This window comes from Psittacula echo, assembly GCF_963264785.1.
Source record: "Psittacula echo genome assembly, chromosome: 1".
Taxonomy (NCBI): domain Eukaryota; kingdom Metazoa; phylum Chordata; class Aves; order Psittaciformes; family Psittacidae; genus Psittacula; species Psittacula echo.
The window spans coordinates 111,870,631-111,897,993 of record NC_137735.1 but is presented as its reverse complement, the minus strand read 5'-3'; the positions used below and the strand labels follow the sequence as shown (position 1 = coordinate 111,897,993).

At 39.3% G+C, this 27,363-nt stretch overlaps 1 protein-coding gene across 1 annotated transcript in view; it reads right to left on the bottom strand.

The window, feature by feature from the left end:
• The window catches only part of VWF (von Willebrand factor), a gene marked incomplete at both ends in the record, with an annotated part of 137,037 nt that overhangs the window by 70,540 nt on the left and 39,134 nt on the right, over positions 1-27,363 (bottom strand). The window contains 11 exons of the mRNA XM_080609897.1: positions 66-224; positions 797-953; positions 1,548-1,667; positions 3,134-3,274; positions 3,927-4,073; positions 7,087-7,221; positions 8,957-9,095; positions 13,710-13,813; positions 20,574-20,734; positions 22,229-22,323; positions 23,123-23,363. Of these exons, the coding sequence (XP_080466023.1) occupies positions 66-224; positions 797-953; positions 1,548-1,667; positions 3,134-3,274; positions 3,927-4,073; positions 7,087-7,221; positions 8,957-9,095; positions 13,710-13,813; positions 20,574-20,734; positions 22,229-22,323; positions 23,123-23,363 (1,599 nt within the window). The remainder of the gene's footprint in view (positions 1-65; positions 225-796; positions 954-1,547; positions 1,668-3,133; positions 3,275-3,926; positions 4,074-7,086; positions 7,222-8,956; positions 9,096-13,709; positions 13,814-20,573; positions 20,735-22,228; positions 22,324-23,122; positions 23,364-27,363) is intronic.

Sequence of the window (27,363 nt, the reverse complement as noted above, 5' to 3'; positions counted from 1 at the left end):
CCTACAATTAGCAGGAGCACAGCAGAAAAAGGTAAGTAACTGCTTAAAGCTAAAGATGGACCTACCTGCAGGACAGTGTACATGACATCCTTCCACACACTGCAAAGGGCACTCCAAAGGCTGTGGGTGCTGGCATGTTATAGGACAAGCAGGTCCACAGCTATTATATCGCCATTCACATTGATAATCTAATTCTTGTTTATTCAGGTCCTGGCAGCTTTGTGCTATGCAGTGAAAGAATCAGAGGCAAAAAAAAAAAATAAAATCAGAGTGTATTCACTATGCCCTCGGAACTATGATGACTTGGTGTAAAGTGGACCACATATACCTAGAAAAAGAAAGATCTCTGTCTTTGAATAAGAAGATACGTTTTTTACCACAGCATCATTTCTTTTTCATGTAGTAAAATATTAGCTCTAGACCAGAGATTTTGGTTTTGATAAAAACACTTGCAAAAAATAAGCTTTAAGCTTTAATATATATGTGTTATTATATACATATATATACACTACAGAAACCTTTTCTTTCTCTAGATTTGTTTGTACCACAGACTATTATATCTCCTAATTGAGGGAATGGTTTGATTTTCCCACGTACGGCTCTGAACACAAACAGAAAAGGCAGTGGAAATGTCAGCGTGAGCTGCTAACCCAGTCCCATTGAAAGTGAACTTTTCCGGGCATCAGTGGGAGCAGAGCAGGATGAAAACAGTCTATCTGAGCCAACAGGTTACTGATTAAAAGCTTGAACCTTTTCACCCAATTCTTCCTCATTAGTTCCTCATTTGTGTACTTACGGCACAAAGCTGGTGATCTCCAGTGGACAGTAACACCTTTTTGTGCACAGACATGTGCGTAGGCTGCTATAGTGTCACAGAAGCAAGCACAATCCCCAATAGATTCACAAGCACAAGTGTCATACATGCAAATATCTATATAGGGCTCAGGATTCACCTATGAAAGAAAAATACAGGGTAAGTGCACTCAGTGATTCCTTCATCTCCTTCTTGCAGACATATTTTACCATTCAGATGGTTAGCTACTTCATTTCCCAAGAGCCACATAAACCAGGTCTTTCTACTGATGTCAGCAAGGACTCAAACTGGGTTATGTTCTTAAAGTTGCTACAGACACTGCAGTTCATTGTCCCTTCATATTCCCCTATGGAGTAATTTCATATGTTTCTGGGCTCTGTCCCCGTACCCTCTTGTGCAGCAGATTAGGTAGAATGAAGTCTGAATGGCATTACATTAGCTCAGATCCCTCTCCCCTCAAACCTCAACTCTTGTTGACATGACAGTCTGTAGGCTTTAGAATAAAATTTCCCTCAAGCAAAAGTTATTCTATAGCTTACTACTCAGTGATATCCTGCATTTCCTTTTGAAGCATCAGCTACAGGACAGGGTCAGAGATGAGAATGCCAATTAGTTGGCCTCCTCCAAGTCCTGTATGCTGTCAGCACAACCATACTTTTCCCCTCAGCTGTAATCAGTGTCAGCACAGATCATTGCAGATTAAAGAATGTTAAACACATGACACAATACTCACAAGTTTTTTGCATTCTTCGAAGAGGTCTCCAGACAAAATGCTGCATGATGTTTCTACCATCACCTGCTTCACTACGTTTCCATCACACAGTGGAGACATCAAGGTCTGCTCCCGGTTGGGCTTAATATTGTAAGAAAAAGTACACACTGCATTAGCCTTGCCTTCATGACTCTTCAAATTGAAGTAGAGACTCACTAGCACTAGACAATTTTCATGACAAAAGAAATTATTTCCCTGAGAACGTTTCAACCTGTTGTATGACAGGCATAAATCCAGCCATGGCAGAACATAGAATTGAGCAGGTCACCTTCTACATTTTCTCCAGCTCTTACTTGTTAAAACAACAGTTTTAACACTGACATTTTGATGACAGGAAGTGTCACTGAAAAATTATCATTCACAGCTCTACAGAAGGCCCACGAGACTCAGAAATATAATCAGTCTTCAGCAGACAATACCCAAGGCTGGTGCGGAATGAGAACAGCTTAGTAGTCTCCTTCTCTCCCATTTAATTTATCTGCAAACAAGAAGCACTAGTATTGACATGTTATTTATCACAGAGACAGTCTGCTGGTTCTGTCTTGTGCCTATTACACTAAAATAAGCTGCTCCCTCTCAGTTTTATGCTGTGGTATCACTCCTTAATTTTGTTACTTTTTCTGTGCTCCAATCAAGTCATATCAAAAAAGTGACACTTAGCAAGACAATACTGTGACTAGTTAAAGTAAACTAAAATGTTTCAGGTGATCAAAAATAAATGCTTCATTTTATTTTCAGATAATTTAAATCTTGTAAAGAAAGATCTAAAAATGGCCTTTTCCCCCACTCCCTGAAAATTTAGATGAATTTTCAAGAGAAAGTTTTCAGCCTTAAAGCATCATCTGAACAAAATGCTTAATTTTACAAATGTCAAAACAAGTTGTCTTTCAGTTGTTTCCTCTTGCTTTTTGGTTTGGAAATACTTTTGGACATAATTATTTGCCAGCTCAAGACAAATTTATTATTCAATTTCATTCTTTCAAAATTCTGTTTTTGGAAAAGAGGAAAAGGGCAATAAAGTCTTGCATTCCCTCCTGTATCTTGTTTTTTCTGTTCAAGCCTCTCCAACCTAAAAATAATAACTGAGTTCTCTTCAAAAAAGACTGAGAAGCATATGGAAAGAAATTAACCTGCACATTCAGTTGTTCATACTGAATTTGAAAGACTAAGATTTGGGATATAGAATTTTGGATAGGGAATTAAGAAATTCTTATCTGAACTCCCCATCTGAAAATTACAGCTGTTTTTTCAGATTAAGCTCTAAAATGAGATTTCCAGCTATACCTGGATTTCAACCATCTGGGCTGGCAAACTCTATGAACACCCTCTACTGTACATATTTAACATTCATCTGAAGCTAGTCTGCACAGAAGCCTTAAATAAGTTAATTGATCTTTTATTGGATTTCAAGAAATAATATTATTTGGCAAAAAGATGGGGGAAGGAGTTAATTTCTATTTTTTTTTTATCCTTTCAAACTTCTTTGCCCGTTCTTGAGTGATATTGTAACGCATATTAATTAGTTTTTACAGTTCATTCACAATCACCTTTTCAACATCAGCACAGTACGGATTAACTTTCCAAGAATTCCCAAAGTCAACTGGATCTACTTCAAGATGTTCATTGCTGCTGGTCAAATCATTGTTTTGGATTCCATCAAAATTTCCACACAGACCACACACTTGATCCTTGCAGGGAAAGAAACACAAAATACATAAATCTTACATCTGTAGACTGGCTTAGTGTTTTGCTAAGAAGTCTTTTTAGCCCAGTGCTTTAATGGCACAAGGCTTAAAAACTGAAATATCCCTGACCTTGCCAAGTTCACTAAAATAGACACAGCCTCTCACAGAGAATGTTTAGCTCATATTCCCATTCTGCTTAGCAGAAAGTAGGACCATACTGTCTCCAAGGTCTCCAAGAAGCAAGATGACAACCCTCACCCAGCAGTGCCCATTGGCCCTATTTGGAATATGTTCCTACAATCCCATTTTATTTCTGGAGATGACTATCTCATCACCATAACTACTAAATCTGGCTCCTTATACTGCTCTTGAATACAGAAGAAATCACTAAAGGCATATTTCTAAAGTACCACAGCATTCATCCTTTCTGTCATAGCTCATCTCCAATGACCCAGGATTTACCCCTTACAGCTGAACTACTGGGAAAGTAAGCAATCTTTATGGTATTACAAAAAATTGCCTTCATTTTCAAGCAAGTGCCTAATACTCCATGGAAATCTATCAGCACGTCTGCATTAAAAAAAAATGCTATTTCCCAGAGACAGAGTAAGTGCATTCTTTAGTGAGAATAAGAAGTAAAGCAAAAACCACTTACTTTGAAATTGCCTTTTAAGATAACTGAGACTCCCATGGCCAGATCCCAGGTCACACTGATTCTTTTGCCCAGTAAAATGATGTAATAACGGCCAGACTTCATGACTTCTAAATCATTTTCGTCTTTAGGAGGTACCTTGATGTTTACCTGAATAGGAAAAGCACATTGTGCTATCAACTGTGTCTCTAATTACTATTTCATATAGGCCACTTTCCCAGTGGGACATGTGCTAACATAGGTTAACAGCTACTTTCAAACATGCTGTTCTCCAGAGAATAGGTATTTGCCATACACTACACAGATGTTCCAGAGCACTTGCAAAACTGTAGGCAAGGTATTGCTAAGACACTGATTACAGGTGTGTCTCTACACTCGCCACTGCTGTGGATAAATTATTGCCTTAAAAACAACACTTCTGAACAGAAAATTGGGAGACAAATACAGTATTCCATTTTCACCACATTTCTCTAAGTCTGAATGTGGCAATGTCCCTTCTGCTCCCAGAGTATAACATACGTGCTACAGATGCTGACACAAAGCAATGACTGCTAAACAGACGGAGGACTGATAAAGAAGCCAGGATATACAAAATTAATGATCAGTTTAATATTCAGTCGATGGCTCACTGAAAAACTATGTTTTACTTTTATTTCGACTTTTTAGGAAACTAACAATTTTGTGCTCCTGAGGCAGGAAAAGACAAAAGGGCTGGCTAGCTTTAAGTGTAATGTGAACTGGGAGAATCACATGCACCAGCGGTCTCTGAAGGACCAGATCCTGATTCTGAAGGACTTTCTTCCCAAACAGCTACACCAATAGGAAAAATCCTGAGAGATTCCTTCTGGTATCTCTTTATTTTTCCATCACTTTCACTTCCCCTGTGTGCCTCTTTCCATCTGGCTGCAAATTCAAGGCGTCCAGTTCCTAAGAACTTAAGAGATTAATTTAAAATGCATTCTTTCACACCATAATCCCTTTCAGTGAAAAATCTAATAGAATTATTAACTACATTTGGAAAGAAAGGTCTGGCATGGCTGTTACTTTAAGCACCATTAATTCATGAACTGAAAACTGCTTAATTGTGGAAGAGGCAGATGAAAACTTTCAATCAGCACAAATAGCGATTAAAGCAAGGGAGAAAGAGGAGCCCACAAACCATTCACCCACTTCCTAGTTTGAGGGCAAGAGATTTCTTTTTTCCACTATTCTTTCTTGCTCCATTCAGTAAAAGCTCATTTCTCTTCACCTCTGGATTATTATCAGAAAGCTTTATCTCCAGAGATGATAGTTCACATCCTCAAAGGATCTCCTAAAGAGGGGGTACAATGTCTTTAGGGAATAATATGTTAAAAGATATTTTAGGAACTGGAAGCTTCTTCATATTCTCTTACGCCAAACATATTTGTATCTAGTCACACTGGTTACTTAAATTCTCTGTAAAGTAGTCTCTGTCTATCCAAACTCAGGCGAAAAAACAGAGAAGGACAAAGCTGAGCTGGGAGATTGATCTAACTTACAATATTTCTATATTTATGAAGGCTCTTTGCCCAACCATGAAGTCATAAACTCTTGACCTTACAAACTGGCAGGTCTATTTATTTCAGAAAAGCAGAAAACTAATTAATGAGATTTTTTCTTCTTATTGCAAGCCAGAACAGTAACAGGCAGATATTTCAATTAAGCCACCATTTACTTAAAACTAGAAGCTGTTTTCAAAACAATGTCATCTTAAAACTTGAACTATCCTGCTTCAGAATATTTTAGTGGCAAAAAAGACTCCTGCTTGCTTCTTGTGGAAAAAGAGTGTAGAAAGTCATCACTGGGTGAGAAATTGCCTAACAGTCTTCATATGAGTTGTTTTACCTTAATCTCTCCTTCAGTTGCTGTTCTTTCTGTGAAAACCTGCTCTAGATATTATTACATTGAGCCTTAAACTCTAGGAAGAAAGCTAAAAGTTCAGTTTTGCGATAGAAGCCTAGCTCCTAGAAGGATGTATTCTCTTAGGAACCAGACACCCTCTGTTGCTGGAATTTCTGGATGCCTCATCACCACCTGTTTTTTCTGGCCCTTCTTTAGGTATTCAAAATGAATCACAGGTTTTCGGAAAATCTGCCACCTAAAGAAGCTTTCCTGGCTCTATGGAATGATCCCTGCATTTCCATTCATCCTCACCCAGGTAGGGGATTATTTAGCAGTAGAAAGAGAGCTGGGCAACCAATATGTCCTCTGTTCATTCCTCCAGCAACCAAAAGCCTACATGGATCATACACTGTCAAAATGCACTGCACAGACACTGGTAATAATAGTCACGTTTTACATCTCCTGTGAAGCATCAGTGGCACACAGCAACCGCAGGCAAGTTTGCAGGCTAGACCAAACCTGGTACAGCTTTGTGAACCCAAAACAAGGCAAATGTAGCCTGGTTTCACCTTGTACTGGGAACATTCTGTAAATCTCTGGTCCAGATGGCAGTTCAAATCACAGTGTTTCTGAAAACTGAGCAACTGAAATGCTATAATCCACTGTAGCTGCGTACTGTTTGAACACACAGTCTTAATTGCTACAGTTCTCAAGGCTTTGCCCTGTGGAAAGCTTGTTTCCTGCCATGGAGGGACATGAGATGTAAAACTGATTCTTGGCCAGTTCTTCAGTGTTTGTTGGTAGGAAAAGGGAAATAAAGAAGAATCCAGTCATCTGGATTTTCCATCTGACGATTTAACAAAGGAAAGGATAGTTGGTATTTGCTTCTGCAGCATCAACTTGTTTGAGACATTATTTTTTTTCCTGTGTGCTCAGTCCTGCAGATGGCTAAATTAGATCTGAAGTTTTACTAGTCATGGGACAGTCACTACTTAGCTCTTCCTTGCACTTAATGTAGCTTGAAATAGACTTAGACTTCCCCTGTTTAGAAAGGGCATTCCTCACACAAGTTTGCATGGAACAGCATTCTTACCTGAGATATATTTGTTGGAATCAAGCAGAAATATCAAAATGGTATTTTACCTCTGGGAACAAAATGGACAACTACAATTCTGCTGTTCTATTCATTTTATGATCAAGAAGCACTGTGCATGAGGTTATTCATGCTCATCTTACTAAACAACTTGAAATTATTTTCACAAAAAAAAAATGGAAATAAAGAGAACAGAAGTGTACATACATTTCCATTAAACAACTCTATTTCCCCACTTCCATACAGAATGATAACCCTTTTGGTGCACTTTTCGCCAGTGAAGCCACAGCCTTCATTTGAAATGAGTATCCGGAATGTTCCAGAGACATCCTTGCAGAAATCCTATCAGACGAAAGTAAATGAAAGAAACGTTAATGTGGGACTTTTGAAAAAACAAATACAGACCTATGGAGAAAAAGGAAGCCTCAAATAATACTCTGTGTAATCTGTGGCCAGTAGGATATGCATTGGTATGCCAACTGTTCCCATATTAACTTATATTGTGCTTAGTGTTGATATCCATATGGTCCACCCCTTTAAGAATGAGGTAGCCTCTGCCAGTGACACCCACACATGCACATATTTTGCAGGTATTTTTTGGCAGGGAGAATCCATGCTATTATAGTATCTGTGCTATTTTAAAGACATACAATGAGCGCAGTGTACATCTTAATAACACAGATATTGATTTAACAGTGAAAACAAGACTGCAGCTTTAATGCTAAAATAAAAACTTAAACTAGAATGTTAGGTTAGAAATAAAGTTACTGCACAGTCTCGAGCAAAAAGTTTGATGCCCTTGTTTTCCCACCAGCACCTGAATAATAATTACAATAATGTCAACCTATTTCTCATGCATTTAATGAGAAAAAGTTTAATGTATTAAACTTTTAAAGTTTAAATTAAAATTTAAAGTTTAATGCATTGATTTTCTTTTAACTTAAATATTTCTGAGATGCATGGAGAGTTACTACTACATTTATATGACAGTTCATGACTCAAGCTTTTTAGGTTTTTAAGTTGGGTTGGGTTTTTTTCAGTACACACCTTTAAAGAAAAAGACGACAGCTCTCTGTTTCTCATATGAGGAAACGGATCTCATTTTCATTTTAAGTAGTTTTATAGTACTTTATGCTATTGTTGCCCACAAGACCTTTACACAGAGCTCTCACTAGCATCAGAGCAATCATTCTTCCACTGTAACCAAGCTGGCATCAAGGTGGGAGCATATTTCAAAGACCTAGCCAGAGATAGGTTTATCACACTTTCCTGACCAAGGAGAAGTGCAAGGAGGAATGTGCCTCATGAAAAGGGTCTGTGGAGAAAACAGTAGCCCATCCAAGAAGCATGTCACTTGTAACTGCAGAAGACTTTTGTTACCAATTAGCAGTGAATTGATCCACGTGTGAGACCAAATTTTCAGATTAAATCCATCTTCTGCACACACATGTTTAAACACACAATTTGTGCCTGTAGGTGAGATGTAATCTCATTTAACTCTGTATTTCTGACTGGTCCCTTGAATCATAAATTGATGTTAGTGTGTTATGCCTCTATCTACCTCTCTTCTTTGCTGCAAAGAAAATGGATATTGTCAGTGTACTCCAAACAGGCATGGAACAGGACAGCAACTTTGCTGAAATGAAGAAGCAGTACCTGTGCCCTAGATGCATTTAGGGAAAGTTCACCAACCGCTGCTTGTCTCACACAAGTAGACAGTGAGCCATCAATATTGGATAAAGAAGCTAGTAGAGAGTGAGGAAAGACTGATTTATGGATACCTATAATCCCTTATTAGAGACGATATTCAGACAAAGTTTCTCTGTACCATGCTGCTGTCATATGATTCATGACTGCCAGCTAGACACGACAACCTAACTCTTCTATGGAGCACAATGCATGTTCAAAGTTCTCAAGACATCTTTGAGGTCACTAATAAGCTTCTCTTTCCTCTACCATGCATCTGGTTTAGTAATTAAGAATACTTTACTGTGAGTTATCCAAAGGTTGGACTTCTATCCAGGTATAAAACACCTTATATATTATTAGACAGCTTTGGAATTTGACGTGTTCTTACCTGAACTAATACGTATTGACAGTTTCCTGGAAACTTGTATTTCAATCCATCAAATGTCAAATAATGAGCTGTACCAATAACAGTGCAGGTGCCATCACATACATTTTTGGTGCACTCCCACTTTCGACCACGGCACACACTGTAAGAGGGAAAACAAGTCAGTGACAGTTATAATTATTCCCAAAGTATGTAATAAGCAAGAGAATGAAAGGTGCTTTAAGCAAAGTGAAAGAGCAAAAATTGATTCCTCCAGGAGCGCATGACCTGAAAACTCTCCAGAAGACATACAAGTGGTGATAAGCTACTATTTCACCTTTTTCCTGGGGCTGGCTCAGGGAATAACCAACTGTGGACCAAACAGGAGCACTGTTCCCCTGTGTGTCTTAATCCAGACACGGGCCGCAGCTCTGTGTGGAACCTCTGCAATTGTCAGTGCTGCTGTCTGACCTCAGGTATATCCCCAGCAGATCCTTTCTGCTTGTGTTTGGCCTCGAGAAGGTACTCTCAAAGGGCTACACACCTGAGCTGCTAGAACCCTTCTTTAGATAGACTTCCATAACTATGTTACACTACTGTGCATCAGATAACACTTTCATAAACATAAATTAGTGTGTGTTAGCACTGGGTGTGTAAGTCCAAATAGTGCATTAAAACATTAAATGAATAAGGAATGTTCTTCCCTTTTTCTTACAAGCTGCATGTAGGAGTATGTGTTTTTTGAACTTCCCTATTACAAAAAGAGGCCTGGACAGAGGCTGCTAGAATATTTTGTATTAGTATTTTATTTTGGATATCCTACTCTGCTCTGTGCAACCCTTCAGAAAAACAGATTGATTACCCTTTATAGGCCATTACAGGTTAAATATGGAGTATAATGCCAGCAACCCTCTTTTTTTGTTTGTAGTACTGTCCATTTTTCCCTCATTAAAAGCCAAAATAGTAGTAAATTTAATATCCAGCAGATGCCAAATGACATGTGCTTAGTCTAGTGATCAACTTCTGGGACCGAGTAACCAGGACAGTAATTCAACCCAGCAAATTTTTGTTCTGAATATATACTGAAGCATAATACCACCCTTCTCCAAAGAGGTTTCTCTGCTCTTAAATTAAATTCACTCTTCAGGATAGCATATCTGACCTAGCAATTGGAGACATTACCTCACAGGCTGCCAAGAAAACACACATAGATATATTTCTTTTTCTGTACATAGGTACACACATACATACACCGTATGAGAAATGTCTTAGAGTGTGTTACTGTCCCCTGAGGTCTGCTGTGGTGATCAAAACAGAACATCTGCCCTATAGGAGGATTCAGGTTTGGCAACATACAAATACGACATACAAATACGAGATGTGACACTCATCCTGATCATGAAAGGAGATACACCAGTAGCTGCCTGCCTGTACAGCTTGCAAGTGAAGCTGTCCAGGACACCTCCTAGACTTCCTCACAAGCACAGAATATGCAAGAAAAGAAAAGGGACATCCTGACAGGCAGAGCAAAACAAGATGCTGCCTTGTTTTCTCAGGGGAAGGATAATTCTGAAGAGCAACCAAACACAGGGCTAAGGTGTCGATACCATTATATCTACATTGCTATAGCAGATGTACTGCACTGTTATTATCATACAAAAACACTACAAAAAGGATGGTGTTTGGGTTTGTTTTTTCTTTTTTTCATTTCACTCTTTCTATACTCTTTTTGCCTTCTGTTTTATTTTCTTATTCTTATATAACAAATATATTCTTATATAATAAAATATATTCTTATATAACAAATATATTCTTATATAACAAAAATCCCACATGGTGGCCATCTTCTGAGTGGATATTCAAAATGCAGAGAAAGCCAATTCTCTTGCCTTTGTGTAACTTATTTGGTTCTAGTTCGATTATATCACTGTAACACACAGAAGAAAAACAGTAGGGTTCCTAGTCTTCATGATGACACCAAATCAGCCATATTCAACACCAATCATTATTAAATTTCTGAGAATTTCCAAGAACATTTGTATCCGTGCATTGTTGTGATGCCTAATAATCTGAATCTTACATGGTACCCTGATAAATAAGGTAAATATGCTTATGCTAAAATGAGGAAAAGAGGGAAATTGAGAAATGAAAAACAGACTTCAGGGCATCCACATGATCCTCTTGCCCTTTCCCAGAGGTATCCTGGAGAACTACAAGCTTTGCTACAGAAGCTGCAGGTAAGAAAGGGGATCTTTTGGCATCCACGAGCTTTTGACCAGTGAATTAAATTAATGTGCTAATTAGCAAGAAACTAAACAAACTAAATAAAAAGCAAGGCAAAATAAGCACAAAAAACCATAAAACTTGCTCACTCATTTGTAGTTAATTTTGAGGACTCAGAATAGCATCTGACACCATATCTATTAATCTAATCTAATAATATTAATATCATCATCTAATAAGCAATATGTTGCTTGAGGCTAGAGAAACATTCATCTACTGAATGCTATCTGAATGCAGATGGACACCATCACTAACCCAGGAAGTTTCTAATCTAACTCTGTAATGGCAGGGAAAGAGAAATTCTATCCCTGCTTTACAGATATAAAACTCAGGGATAAAAGAACCTGAAGAACTTTCCCAAGATCAAATTGCTAACCAAAGAAAAACTAGGTACTGAATGAAGTTCTGCAGTAATGCCTTAATCCAAGCATAACCATTGTTTAATCTTGGTAGCACTTCACAGTATAATAAATATTGTGCAATGCATTTTCTTCAAGAATGAAATTTCGGTAACATGAAACTGATTGCACCTTCTGCTATTAAATCTCTGCTAACAGGTAGAGCAAGACCAAGATTTTGCATGTAAGTGCATGGACAGATTATAAAGCATGTGCTGTAGCAAAAGTCAGATTAGCAAATTTCTGCCGTGTACTGTTCATAAATGTTATTCCAAAATTTTCACCGAGCTCTACAATGAATTCCCAATACATAGCATAACAAAAGTTTTGCCACTGGCTTAGACTTGGAGACATTCCACTGTTCATGAATTAGGGTCTCCCATATGTCAACTCAAATGTAAATGCCAAATGTGACACCTCTAGCTCATATATTGCGTTTGCAGGTGTTCACATCTGGCTAAGAACAAGTGAGAATGAGAACTCCTGCAACAGCAGTACAAAAAGAAAAAAAAAATACCAAAAGAAAAAGAAGATCTGACTTCCAAAATGCAGACTCTCAATTCTTATTAATTCTCAAAGCAATAGTAATTTCCTATATCACTTTCTAAATGACATTTGACTTCATATTTGCTGAGAACTATCATGAAACTTTTCAAAGTCACATAGTTCAAAAAAGCCCTAGTGACATTTTTGAAGGGACCTTATTTCCAATTTAGCTTTCACATTCTAGGAAAATACCTAAATTGAGAGGAAGAAATTTTTATCAGTGAGAAAAAGCATGATTTCTAACATGTTCTTGACTCTGATATTGAAGAAAATTCTACGTATTAGAGGAAAGGTCAGTTAAAATGGCATCTATATAACAATATCAATTTTTCCTCTGTCTTCCTTCTTTTAAACCTACTTTTCCCCAGGTCTAATTATAGTACATGATTCACAATGCAATATGTAGCTGCAAAGGAAAAAAAAATGAAACAAAATGTTGAGAGGTCACTGTTTCCATGCAAAACCATAAAACCTTTTATCTAAGTCTCACTTACACTAGTTAGGAACAGTCCCACTTGTCTAAAAAAATACTTGAAGTCATTGTTGCCCAGAGATCAATGCACAAAACAAAACCCAAACCAAATGACTCTTCAATGGTGCTGATTCCATAATCCAACTCCACCCAGTCATTCAAAGGATAACAGAAACACAGAACCATAGAACCACAGAAACATAGAATGATTTGGGTTGGAAGGGAATTACACCTTGGACTCTTTAGAGCTCTACAGAAAAGAACCACTGCTCCCTCTACAAGCACACATGCGAGCAAAGCACCTCCAACGCAGCAAGAGTGCTGTGCAGGCAACCCCTTACCCAAGGCTGTGCTGAGGGCTTCCCTCCGTGCAAATCTCACAGCCCAGCACTTTTCTGAACCTACAAATTCTTTTTCAAGAACCAAACAGGATAGATAGGGATGTGGGTGAAAGACACAGAGCTCTTACTCTTTTATTATTAGAAGGAATCACCAACTCCCTCTTCTTTTTTTCTCTTTTTTTAATAGGAAAAATTATATCAATAGATTGAGAGTTCACTTGAGATATCAAAGGTCAACTCTGTTTCTGCCTGATTGTTTAGCATTTTTCTGAAAAGCTTCTGTCATGTTATAGCTGGCATACCACACCCCTTCCGTTGATGCACGCTGAAAAGGACTGATTTGAAGGGCCCTGGTTGGCAAAAAAGGAAAGCAAACGGCAAAGTTTAGCGGCAAAGTTTAGCAGCAAAGTGCAGACTCCATTCCTGCCACTCCAGAGGATCTCTTATGTTGTTATCTTGTGTTGCAAAATCAAGGAGCAAATTCAATAGCTAGCGGCGATGATGACCTCCTCAGACACACAGACTACCTATTTGTAAGGTACCACATACAGTTCAACAGATATTGCACTGATCTTTATTCCATGCAATAGAATATGCTGGTCTGTGCAATATGTGCATTACTATACTTCAAAACCTGATTTTATATAAAACAGACCTCTTAAGCAAATAATATTTGGTTTTATTAAACATATTAGGAGCCCTAGAAAAAGCAAAAAAACAAAGTTCCAGTGGCTCACCAGGTGTTGCAGTCATTAGTCACTGTCTCCCCCTTGGCATATTCTCTTCCATTGTGAAAACATGGGCATCTTTCAGGAGCAACGCACTTGTTTTCATGTCGCACCTACGCAAAACACAGTTTGTCAGCATATGGGTCTGTCAGTATGTACTGGTATGCAGAAGAGCAAGCACAAAATGTGGATAAAGAATAAAGGAAAGGATAGAGGAAATGCTTCAAGACTAGGGCAAGAAAGGTACAGCATTGCTAATATTTTTTCCCATTAACATAATTAGAGCTATGGGTACATAAATCTCAGTCTTGTTTCAGAGGCTGAACACCTGTTTAAAATGCTGGGAGAATAAATTAGATTAGAGAAGAACATCATGATGAGAAAGTCCAATTTGACCAAAACAAGGATGCGATGAAGATAAATTAGGCTAACCTGAAGATGGAGGACAGATGAATAGAACATGCTTATCACATACAGAAAACTGAAGGATGGCTTACCAGAAAAGCAACCAGACACACGACTCAGCTGGGCTAAAATATGAACACTGAGGAGGAGACAAGGAGCTGTAGTACTAGAACTCAAGTGCAACTGCACATTTTGTCACAGACAACAGCCCTCCAACTCCCCTGTTGACTCGCCTCTGAAAACTGCAGTAGTCACTCATTTACTTTCAAATCCCTATTTATTTCCTAGAAAGCAAGATAAATATCAGTCCACTTGAGACATTATTTCACTCTCACAGGCTCTGTTGCTGGGAAATATGTCATTACGTTCTGCCTACAATTTTTTTTCTTTTTCAGTCATACCCTACTGATCTTAGTTTCTCCTGGTACAACAATAAACTATTTATTCCACTTAAACAAGCAAACAAATTCAGTAAGAAGTAATGCCTTAGACTATTCTATTTTTCTAATTCCTTTTTTCTGGGTTTTTTCTGTGATTACTTCCTTTCCATTTTGAAGACAGGCAGTTTTGGAGTATCAAACAAAACCAAGGCTGGCTATGCTGTTTTTCATTTGGTCGTGTTTCTCCAAAGCCAGGGGGCAGGTTTGTCTCATACTTCATGGAATACTGAAACAGAGAGGCCTTCCCTTCCCTCTCATTCAAAAGTCACAAAATATCACTTTCCCACTTTAAACTCTTTCTATAAAATCATTAAAATAGTTTCTTTTTTACCATAAATACAAGACAATGAGATCAATGCAGTCTGAAAGCCAGGTTAATAAAGTAGAACAGCTCTACCTTTTCCTATGGGGACCTAGAATGGCCACAGGGAACTACTTATAAAAAGGATTTCACAGATCAGAGACCCTTTATTCATATGCAGCTCCACATGCTTTATGGCTTTATGGAAAGCCATATTATGCCAAATAAACCCACACCAATAGAAGCTAGATGGAAACAAAGAAATGCTTTTCTAGATGACAGAGCTGAGGCTCTGCCTCAGACTTAATCTCCACAAAGGATGGGAAGAAAACAGGCTAGAGAAGACCATATGTTTCCAGGGGTGTTTAATTCCTTCCTTCCTGGTGGCACTCAGGAAAAAAAACAATGATGACTTCACGCTCAAAACTACATTTCTGAATTTTTGCCATAGTGTTCATCAACATAGTTCATAATAAACTTGAGGGCTAGCTTCTGGATATAAAACTTGAGATTAGACATGTGGTTAATAAAGGCAGGATTAGGACGTCTTCTACTTGCTCTCTCACAGATTGATATGAAGCTAATCACAGCCTATCCTCAACTCTAAAATCTTAATAGGCTGGTATTAGTATTTCCATCACGAATGTATGGCCACCATGAAACTACAGTGCAGCAGCTATTAATACACTGACAAAGACAGAAGACTACCTGGTCTGAACACTGGAGAGCGGGTGGATTTAGAAAGCTGGACATAAATACCCAAAATAAGCTCTGACCAGAAGACTAATTATTTTTCCTGCAAAACTCAACAGATTGTGATTCTGTTAATAGTAACAAACAATCTACTGGTCATGTTGACCCCACACCCAAAGGCTGGTATATCTGGCAGACCAATGTCATGCTGCAGGTCGGTTAAGCACAACACATGTGGTACCACAAGGCCAGTGGCATTACACACAAACAGCTGGACTTCCTGTGAAAGTCTGTCAATCCATCAATAGAGAGCATCTAATACAGGAGATCTAGCAGTCCTAGTGCCTGAGGTCATGGGAGGCACAAGTGTCCGAGAGGCAACCACAAGAAAAGACACAGGTTTGTAATGAGAACAGCTGCTGATCGCACCATCTCAAACCCTTATAATGATTCTCCTGAGAGTATGTCCATGGGATTATAAGTGGCTGACTAGCTGATGTTCCTGACCCTCCTCGACTTGGGGATCTAACAGAAATGTTCATCATCTCCTTGCTCTACCTTCTTAATGGTTAATCCTTGACAAATCTTGCAAAAGGAAGGACAGTGTTACAGATTTCAGAACCTTTAAGTTTCTTCTCTCCTAAACTCTGCCTTGATGAGGCTGAATTTTAACTTCTTTTGGTCACACAATTTTGATGAGTATTGCACTGTCAAAGGAAGCTTATATTTTCACTCTTCCTCCTGATACACCTAAGGGCTTCAGCAGAAAGTCAGCCAAAGGTATAAAGGAGTATAGGATTAAGCAAAGGACGTGGGTCAGATTAGAACCCAATTGCTGATACATTTTAACAAAACCAGTCTGTCACCATTTCTGTGCAAAGACAAGTCAAAAACATGCTAGGACAGACCACTCAATGCGTGCTGGTTTTCACTTGACTTTTGTTTTTTACAATAGCTGTAAGCTTCTTATGTTTGTTTTATGAAGCGTTATCCTTGGGCAGATGTACATACCAGAAAGATGGCACCCACCTCCTCATGAACTCTGTCATGTTATAATATAGGATAAGCCTACACTGAACAACATATAAAAGAGCTAGCAGGAAAATCAAAAGAGCACTCTAGTAAATTTCTGTTGAAAACAGTTTGGAAGAAAAAAAAAATTTTCAAATTTTTCCGATTAGGGGTTTTTGGCTTGGTCTAGGTTTTTTTCCTTTTTCTACCAACTTCTCATAATTTTATAAATAATTCTATTTCAGCAGTCAGACTACAATAAAATGTTTAACTTCAGTTTTAAATGCTAATTTTGCTTCAGTTGTTGGAAACTGAAATAAATATGTTTTCTAGTTTTGGAGTGTCTGGATTTTGTGCTTTCTGTTTGTTCTGTTCCCCTTTTTTTTCCCAGAAAGGTGGTTAACACTCCATTTGTATATTTATTAATATTTTCCAATGGGAAAAAAATGGAATGCAGTAAACTAATCTGAGAAAGCATATTTTCCCTCACACTTCTGCACATATGTTATTATTTATCTTTTCTGCTCTGCAAAAGGGTGACAAGTATGGAGAATTTCCCACCCTCCAGATGATCAAAGACAGAAGAAGAAGAATTACTTTTCATGGCATATCAAACAGTTTTATTTTCAAGAAATAAAAACATTGTAAAATATTAGGTCAAGATGAACTGGAAAACTTATTTTTCAAGTTGAAAGAAATTAGGATTTGTTTGCATTTTCTGGCTGGGAAAATAATCGATTGATTGATTGATTAGCAATTTTTCACCCCAACAAAACTTCCAATTCAAATCCAGCCAACTGCAGCATCATGTTAATGAGCAATACCTGATTTATTTCTTTTAAATTATTTTTAGATATGTTATTCAAAATTGGCAGGCTGTACATATAGATTTTTAGACTATGAATTCCTCTATTTAAGACTCGTAACTCAGCTAACTAATCTGTAAACATCTCTTTATATACGTTGAGATAACATTGCACTTAATCACATCTTACCTGCTATATGTGTTTGCAAATTGTATGGGAGAGTTGTTTCTGTAAACTATATATCTTTGTGTTTCCTGATGGTACAAACCACTTTAGAGAAGCAAGGAGATTTTATTTGATTTTTACTAGTAAGTTATCCATGGCAATTCCTAATTTTTGTAAGCTACTATACCACGAAAGAAAAACAAAAGTCTTCAGTAAAAAGGCACAATTCCTTACAGAGTGACAATATGTGCAAATATTTATTCCCATAAATGTTCAGTAACCTATTGCTTCCCACACACATTTGTACAAAGAGTAGCTCACTTCCATGAGTGTTTGCATAGGAAGCAGCATTACAGAATGCCAACAAGGGAGATTGGCTGGTAAAAGAAATGCTAAAACCTTTTCCTGATCCCTTTACTGCTCAGCTTTGTTGGTACAAGTCTGAGAAACAGAGACTGTGACGTTGCAAGCATTTTCTTCCAGTCTGCCCAGCATCTTTAACGTAGAGAGAGGCAGGATGGAAAGGAGAACCTGTTTATCACCCCAAATCCTCCCACCTTTGGCAAGCAATCCTGGGTGCACAAAGTCTCATTGCAGAGTGAAAAAATAAGCCTCCCTAAAACCATCCTGGTTAGCTACCTACAGGTGGTGAGGAGGAAACTGCTCTTTGACAAGAAGCTGGAAGGCCCTGTGGAACCAGAAGGCTGAAGGGCACTCACATAACGAAAGCACCGAGATTGATCCTGCCTTTGCATGGCAGTAGTTACAGCAAAATCACCTAGATACCACATTCTCCCGTTGCGGCTTTGACAAACATGTATCTCATCACTTTTTTTTCCCTGTCAGACCGGACGCACAGAAGACCAAGACTGTATAGAGCGAGTTTACTGGAAGATTGAACCATACTGTCATCTAGTGGACAAAAACTTAATTTTACTATTTAAGAAAACCAAAACGAACCAAGCCTCATTCTTTTACCCGAAACTTGACAAACCATCTTGTTGCATGTGTCCCATCACTGCAAGGTCAGCTGGAGCTCCCAACTCCAAAATGCCAAAGACTGCTTCTCATGGCAAGAATTTTATGAAACAATTGTTTGAATGATAGTTTCAACTTACTGAAAAGAAATACGACATTCTATACTAAATGTGAGGGTTAATTACCAGAAAGCTGATCTGGGGAGGGTTTTTGGGGGCGAGGAGTCCCACTCCATTTTTTTCCTGTTGAGCAGTTATCATAAGGGGGTTTTCCATTACTATCTCTGAAGTGTTACTATTACCATATCCTGGAACTGAAACTAAATCTCAAGCTCCTTCAAAAAATCAAAGAATTCTGATTGTGATGTACAGAGACAAATCAATTCACACTAGAGCTCTTGGAATTTTACTAGTACACAAACATTTGGAAGTTTATTTAATATACTACTATTTAGGAATTTTATTCTCTAAAAGGAAAGACATTTAAAAAATGAAATGTGAGAAGAAGCAACATTTGGTTTTAAAATTGTGGTAAAAATTTGCTCAATGTTGATACAGATGAGTTTAAATTCTGTTCTGTATTTTTTGCTTTCCACATACAAAACACTTCACAAGCCTGAGTTTTTGCCTACAAGCTGGCATTTTACTAAGAAGTAACATCTATTTACTTAAACCTATGCTTAGCATCAGAATACGGTAACAATATTAAAAATATTAATTCTAGAAATTACTTTCATTATTAATTTATTATAAGAATTTGGGGGGGTGTTCCAGTAATACAATGAAAGGAATCTGGGGGGAAGAACAACATACCTTTATAAAAATGCATGCTCCAAGTAAAGATAATTGCTTTTTAAAATAGAATTTATACTAGTAGCTAAATAGTGGTTAAAGTAAATTCATTAGAGCTGAAGTCTAAACATGCATCTCAGCATGCATCTCAGCCCTAGAAGTAATAATCTGTACTTTCATTTGCTGTCAACATCAAGTGCATAATAATCTAAGCCTGATCCTTGAGCAGGTATAAAAGATTAAAAAGAACAAAAGTAATCTTTTCATTACTAAACTTTGTAGTTTTTGAAAACACCTTGCTTTACCTTACACCACTCTGAGCCAGAAAACTGTACCAGCAATGTCTCAAAGTGCCACAGATGTGAAGTCTCACAGTTGTATTGTAGGCCTCAAACAAAATAGAGACACGACTCAACTCTCTCCAGCATTTACTTGGTATGCTCACCTGCATTGCATGCACTGAACATCGCAAACTTCTTAATCTCATCAGTTTTCCTGGACAAAGAACTCAAAAGTGCCATTTATTTAACTTCATAAAGATCTGACCACGTGCTCCACCTCTACCCTATTCACACGATGCCTGGGACTACACCCTCAGCCCCTGGTGAGATCCTGTACATAAGTCTCCACCTGCAAGAACAGCATTGCACAGAACGGAACGCTAAAGTTTCTTTCCTATTGCTCAGAGAACAACAGCAGCAATCTGCTGTCTATTCTGCTCCATCTGCTTTTTATCAGAGCTCTAAATTGACACTGAGCTCGCAGTCACTGACTGAGCAAATAATTATTTGCTGTTTGCTTGTTTGCTCTGTTTAAAAATGACTAAACTAAAGATTAAATTCGTGGGTCAAAAGGGGACATAACCCTGGACTCCGGAAATCATCTTATCAGTGGAAAAAAAGCAGGCTTAGCACACCACCTGCAATTCCAGGACACCCGCCAGCATCATGTTAGCAGGTTTCATGTCCCACGTTCTTTTTCATGGGGAACTCTCAGTTTGGTATCACACACAGAAAAGCAACAGTAGAGATGGAGACTTCACAAGGAGGCAACTAGTATCAGCAGAAAGGTCTAGCTTTTTGTTTATCAATTATTATTACAAGCTAAACTTCATCTTCTATGCAGATACACTAATAAATACACTTTACACCAGCCAAAATTTGGCAGAGTCAATACTTCACAACCGTGTATTTCCAAGCCGCAAGATGACTGCTGGTAGGAAAGAATGAAGGCAAGAAAGCAAAGAGGATCTGTTTCTCTCTCTTGCAGTTAAGCCTGCTTACCATTCCTTTTGGACAGAGGCATCCAGATATGCAGCCATGGCTGATGCATTCCAAGTCGTAGTTCTGGCAAGTCTTGGCACACTCCAACCCTTCAGCTCTTGGGTTGTTTGCAGGACAGATAAATCTTTCCATAGGGGATCTGCATGTCAAGCTCCTTTTTACTTTAAAACAATAAATTTACAACACTTGTAATTGGAACTTAAGTATTGTTAGCACAGTATTTTTCTAAAGGACAGATCAACATTTTTATTAGAAAACTAATTTAGAATATAGCCTGAAGCAAAACCACTACACCACCATGCATGACATTGTAAAGGCAAGAGCTCTCATTTCCCTGAAATGGCAGTGACCTCAGTTAGGCTGTCATAAAAGCATGCATATTCTAATATAGAAGCAAAAGAAGCTGCACTAGGGTAAATAGTATTATAGCAACATAAACAGTGCAATTTCAGATTGCACTGGGGCTATGAGCACACCTCAGTGCAAAATGTATTTCAGTCTGTAGGCAGTGTATACTAGCAATGTCAGCACAAAGTTGATATTCTGAGAAGCAACAGCATCATATATTACTGTATTTAGACCCACTTCCAATGCATATAACTACAGTGGTGACCTAGTAACAATGTGCTAAGCTTAAAAACAAAGTTTTTAAACCCTGAGACTTTAGGTTCTGGTAGATCAAAATTTCCCAAGAAACTCCAGGTTATTATTTCAAGCAGTGCTAACAATATGCCTCTCTGAGGTTTTGTAAATCTTAACACCCTAAAGCAGGAAAATTATGTCTTAACAGCATTAAATTAGAAGTTTGGTGAGATATACACCCAGAATGCTTCACCCGGAGAACAGTATGGGCCAACCAGGGACACTGTTACTGATTGTCTACCAAGCAACATCAAGCAGGTGACTACCCTGTACCAACCAGTCAGATTTACAGTGTTTTCCACTAGAAGCTTGGCAGTAAGGGTGAGTGGTAGTTTATCAGAAGATGCAAAGGCAAACAATAACCCTTTGCTCCAAGGCTCTGGGAAATACCAACCAAAAACTTTGTCCAAACACCTTGAACAACATACTGCATTTGGCAGTATGCCACAGAAGGCACTATGTTTGGGCTTACTCCTGATATTCATGAAGGGATGTTCCTGGACTTCATCAAATCCCCACTATCCCAGTCCCCTCTGAGATGCATCCGGTCTCAAACCCCCTAGGTCTGCAAGGAAATTGTCAGGCTCCAGGGGGTTTTATGCAGAAATGCCTGGTGGCTGGAAGACACACTTGATGTGTCTAACCTGCAGGCAACAAAAAGCGTCATCTGCACCAGAAAAGAGAGCTTGAAACCCACTAGTCAGAAGCAGGGGGTATAAAGCTGGCTCGCTACTGGTGTAGCGTGATCTTCAAATAGCAACTGTGGGCCCCAGATCACCTCCAAGGGAGTCCTTAACCTCTTCAACTAAAGAGAGACTGAAGTGCCTATCTGCACCCCTCCCATGTTAACCTTTTGTTTCTATATTTTAAAAAAAATAAAAGTAGGAAGAAGTCAACATCACCAGCCACTGCAACCTCTGGTGCTTCTTCCCTATCCGAGATTACTGAGACTGAAGAGAAGAAAAGAAGAAAAGCCAAACAGAAAAAATATTAATTTTTTAAGGCATACTAACTTCTGGCAGATGGCCTCTCATCAGCGAAAACATCTGGCAGGAAGGCACCAGGAATTCTGTTTGTACTGCAGTGCATGAAACCATTTTCACAATAGCTAAGAAAAACAAATAGAGCTTATATTTAACAAAGTGACATTTAGCTTTCACTCACACTGGTTTTTTTCAGATAGGCCTGCAGGGAACTTGATAAGATACCAAAATTACACCTCTCATTGGGGATGATCTGTTGCACTCCATCCACTGTGCTTATCAACCTTAAAGGGAAACCTTCCTTAAGATAGTTGATGTGATATAATGGTAATACAGCTGAATGCTAGCCCTCTCCTGCTGAATTCTATCTGCACAGGCCTAAAGCTGGGCAAGATAATAGTCAGGTCTATTGTGGAAAAAGGTGAGAGACCATTTAGTGCCTGCAACTTATATGACTTCTGTGGTATAGGAGAAATGAGTAAGGCACAGTTCCCTAAACAGGACTTACCAGGAACAGCTCAGCAATTACATTCCTACTCTCAGTGTACAGCTATTCAATTCAACAATTAGAAATGCTTTTTAATATTTGTAATTAGGTTTTAACATTTAAGAAATATATCGCAGTACATTGAAGTGATATTTTAAAAGCCTACAAAGTAGCTATTGTCAGTAATTAAACTCTATTTCAAATTGCCAGGAACTGTTAATAGATGAGGGTTTTATACTGTTTTCTGACTAAGGTGGCATTTTAAGTTATATGGATAAAGATGCAACAGAAAAAGTTACCATTTGGTTTGTTGGAGCCAAAATCTTGCCCTCTTTTACACTAGTTTCAGCAGAGGTAAAGGAACCAGTTAAACCACTCAGGCTATCCAAAAATTTAAGTCACATCATGTAAGGATGATTTACGAACATTGCACTTACCACATGGTGTAATGATCTGAAAAGATGTCTTCTGGTTGGAAGATCTCACCGTCATAGTAACAAGAGCACTGGGACTTTGGTACACACTGCTCATGCTCATCCAGGTAGTGCCCAAGGGGACAGTAGCATCCTTCCACGCAGAGTTCATCACAGTCCTCATCCGGGTAGGACAAAGATCTGCAGGTCTGGTTGCACAACACCCCACACTGCCGGTACACTTGGCCTTCAGGACAGGTCATTGCTGTTGAATTATGTGCACATCAGGGAGGCTGGCATTTGATACGAAGCCAACTACAGGAAAAGCTATCTAAAAAGCTTGGGGTTGAAATGTATTTATTCAGTTTACTCACTGATGGAAACCTATATTACACTGTCTCTCCTTAATTCTGCAGCACCAGTGAAGGCTAGGGCATTGCTTATATGTATGAATATATATATATATATACATACCCATACACACACACAAGCAAAACCTTATTACATGCAGTTCCCAATAAACACTGGAACTGGACTGAAAACCCTGTGATGGAAACCTATCCACAAATTTTCATCCAGAATGAAAACCACAGGCTCTGTCTGACCTCTGTTACTACTTAGATCTACAAGTTAGGAGCATTACAAGTGTCAGGTACACATTCACACTTCTCTTCCTTTGCAACGTGGTTAAGGGACAATTTGGTCCAAATAAGTAGAAATGTAGGTTTCTGCCTTGATAATCAGGTGCTACAATAGTTTAAAGCCTCACATTTCAGAAGCTCTCAGTGATTTCTGTGGAAGCAGGTGCAAATAATGAAGTCATTTAGTGATCATGGAGCCAAACCTTGGGCACTAACAATTTTTGATGATGGCTTCATTTTTAGGGAGACCTAATTATGACCTTTGAAACCATTTTCGCTTCTTTGTTTATAAAGCTTACACTTAGTTCTACAACAGCAAATTCTGAGAGAATCTCCTTTGCATACACCAGCATCAGCACTAGGTGGCAGTTACGACAACACATTGCAGAAGACGAGAATTCAAGTTAGTATTATTGTTAAGGCCTTTTAACAGGCCTCCTGATAACCAGGATTTACAAAACCTGTCGTTTGTAGCAACCTGCCAAAGCAAACCGTTGGAGTTGTAAAAGTGATAAGGCAGGCTGTTCCGTGGCATGCGGGAAGCAGCTGCAGATAAAAGTTGGCACATTTGTACTGCGCTGAAACCAAGATCAAGCGGTTACAGAGAAAGCCCTTCCTCTTGTCATCCCCGTAGAATGATCCGATAATCCCTACCCTCTCTTTTGTGAGTGCACACACCTGGGAACTGTAGCAGCAACAGCAGTAAAAGAAAAACTACAGCAAGGCTACAGCCCTGCAGCCTTGCCCAGCTGCTGGTAGGGCTGAACTGATTAATACTGGGGCTAACAAAGCAAGGCCTACAGGCTAACCGACATCTAACGCATACCTCCACAAAATTCTTCTGCAAATAAGAGGTACTTCTACTCACTGAAGTGAGGCATGGCTGCACTAACATCTCCCCAGCTTCTATTGAGGCACCCAAGTCCCATGCATGGAAGCATAAGCTCTAACTTGAGTATCCAGCCCAGAGGCATCTAAGGTGACTTGAGGACTTCTTCAGAGCAAAGATCTCCCAAGTTTGGGACTTGTGCTCAAACTATTTAAACTTTCACAACACAGCCCAAGAAATTAATATGTGTTCACATCAACACAGCAGGCAGAGAAAGTACCTCCTAATTCAGAAATAAGTAGGTGATAAGATTTACTTGCAGTTCAAAGTCATCTTGGCAGCTATTCACAGAACAGTGCTTCTAATGTACCTAAACACAATCTCTGCAGTAAATCAGATACTGTCAGTCACAGCCCAGGGCTGAAGACCATTTTAAAAGTAATTTTCATCACTAAAGGCATGTGCAAGCAGGACAGCCATGAAGCCTCAGCCAAAACTATGATTTGCTACACAGGAGCCTCTGGAAACAAGGAGCTGGTTTGGCAGATTTCAGCTGGGTACACCAGTTTACTAGAGTTTCAAGAATCAAAAAAGATAGGGTAACTGAGCCAAATATCCTGCCCTACTTTCTAGTCAGTGGTAACACTCCCTGCCCACAGGGATGACTTCGCAGTCATCCCTTTCTTAGCTAAAGCTTTGGAAGTTATCTTACCTGCTCGTGCACCTTCTAAGGTTTTAGAAGCATTCCGTTTTTCCAGTTATGCTACCTAATGCCATATTCACGCTCCAAGTCCTAGTACACTGCTCCATCACTTCCTGGCAACATCTGTTTTTAACAGCAAAAAGGCAAGACAACTGACCTGGGAGGGGACTTTTGTCTGTACACTTTGTAATACACTGACATGAAAAAAAGCCCCATCCCGCTATGACAGGAAATGAGAGGAAAAGGAGAGTCTCTACGGAGCCTGTTATAAAACCAAAACAGCTCAGTGTTGTGGTCTGAAGCTCAGCCTGTCCCAGGGATAAGATAGGAAATAGTGGGAAAGCACTGGAAAAATGTGTACCCATCAGATAGTTCATCCAGTTTCTTGTGGGTGGGTTTTGAACCCAGAATGAAAGAGAATCCTGACCCATTTCTCAGGCAGCACAAGGTGAAAACGTAAATCACACCTAGGACAGAGACTCCAGCTGAAGATGCACCCTCTTAGGTCTAGATTCAACACAGTTGCTCAACTAGCACCATCCACCATGCTGAGCCCCACCATGCAATGTAGCCATTCCCAAATGCTGCTCAGAGTCTGCCCTACCTACTCCCCAATCCAGCACTCCCATACAAATGCTCTTACAGAAGCCATGCAACGACAATAAACTACCCTAACACCACCACATTAAGGAAAATAGTGGGCTTATCAGCAGGTCCTGAAACCTGAAGAAACATCTAGGAACCAGTTGACTATTTCCCCTTTGTCACAAAACAATATATACATACACGCATGCATGCACACACACAACATCATAGACTAATTTTGGTCTGAAAACACCTTTGAGATCACCGAGTCCAGCCTTTAAACTGACACTACCAAGTTCATATCCCTTTAGGGATATGCTTTATCCCTACTAAACCATATCTCTAAACACCACATCTACACATCATCTACCTCCATGGATGGTAACTCCACCACTTTTCTGGGCAGCCTGTTTCAATGCTTGACAACCCTTTTGGTGAAGAAAATTTTCCTAATATCCAGTCTAGATCTTCACTGGTGCAGCTTGATGCCGTTTCTTGTCATCCTACTTTTTAATACTTGGGAAAAGAGACTAACTTTGCTACAACCTCTTTCAGGTAGATGTAGAGAGAGATAAGGTCTCCCCTGAGCCTTCTTTTCTCCAAACCACCCCACTTCCCTCAGCTGCTCTTTGTAGGACCTATCTTCCACACCCTTCACCAGCTTCACTGCCCTCCTCTGGACACACTCCAGCACCTAATATCTCTCTTACAGTGAGAGGCCCAGGACTGAAAACAGTGTTCAAGGTGTGGCCTCACCAGTGCTGAGTGCAGGGGGATGCTCACTGCCTTGGCCCTGCTGGCCACACTATTGCTGATCCAGGCCACAATGCTTTCGGCCTTCTTGGCTACCTGGGCACAAGCTGGCTCATCTTCAGCTCCATCAATCAATACCCCCAGGTCCTTTTCCACCCAGCAGCTTTCCAGCCACTCTTCCCCAAGCCTGGAGCATTGCATGGAGCTGTTGTGGCCCAAGTGCAAGGCCCGGCACTTTGCCTTGTTGAACCTCATACCATTGGCCACAGCCCATCAATCCAGCCTGTCCAGATCCCCCTGCAGAGCCTTCCTAGCCTTTAGCTTATCAACATTCCCACACAACTTGGTGTCGTCTGCAAATTTACCGAGAGTGCACTTGATACCCCCATCCAGAGTGAGTCCTGGGAAACACCACTTGTGACCAGCTGCCAACTAGATTTAAGTGCATTCACCACAGCCCTTTGGGCCTGGCCATCCAGCCAGTTTTTCACATGTATTTGCATGAGAAACAGCCCTTCATAGTATGCCCTATCTGCTCCTTCCATGCAGTATGAAGGGATTTGCTCTGTTGCTTATTCATGGTGGGCTGCAAGGGTACAAACAAAATCTTCAACAATCAATCTGTAACCAAAACAATTTCAAAGACATGGGAGATGAAGGCTTGTTAGTTTGATATGCAGCAGAAATGCTGTGCTATACTGATGAGTTACTTCCCTGCCACTTATCCACTTCAAATGAAGCAAACCAGTTCTGT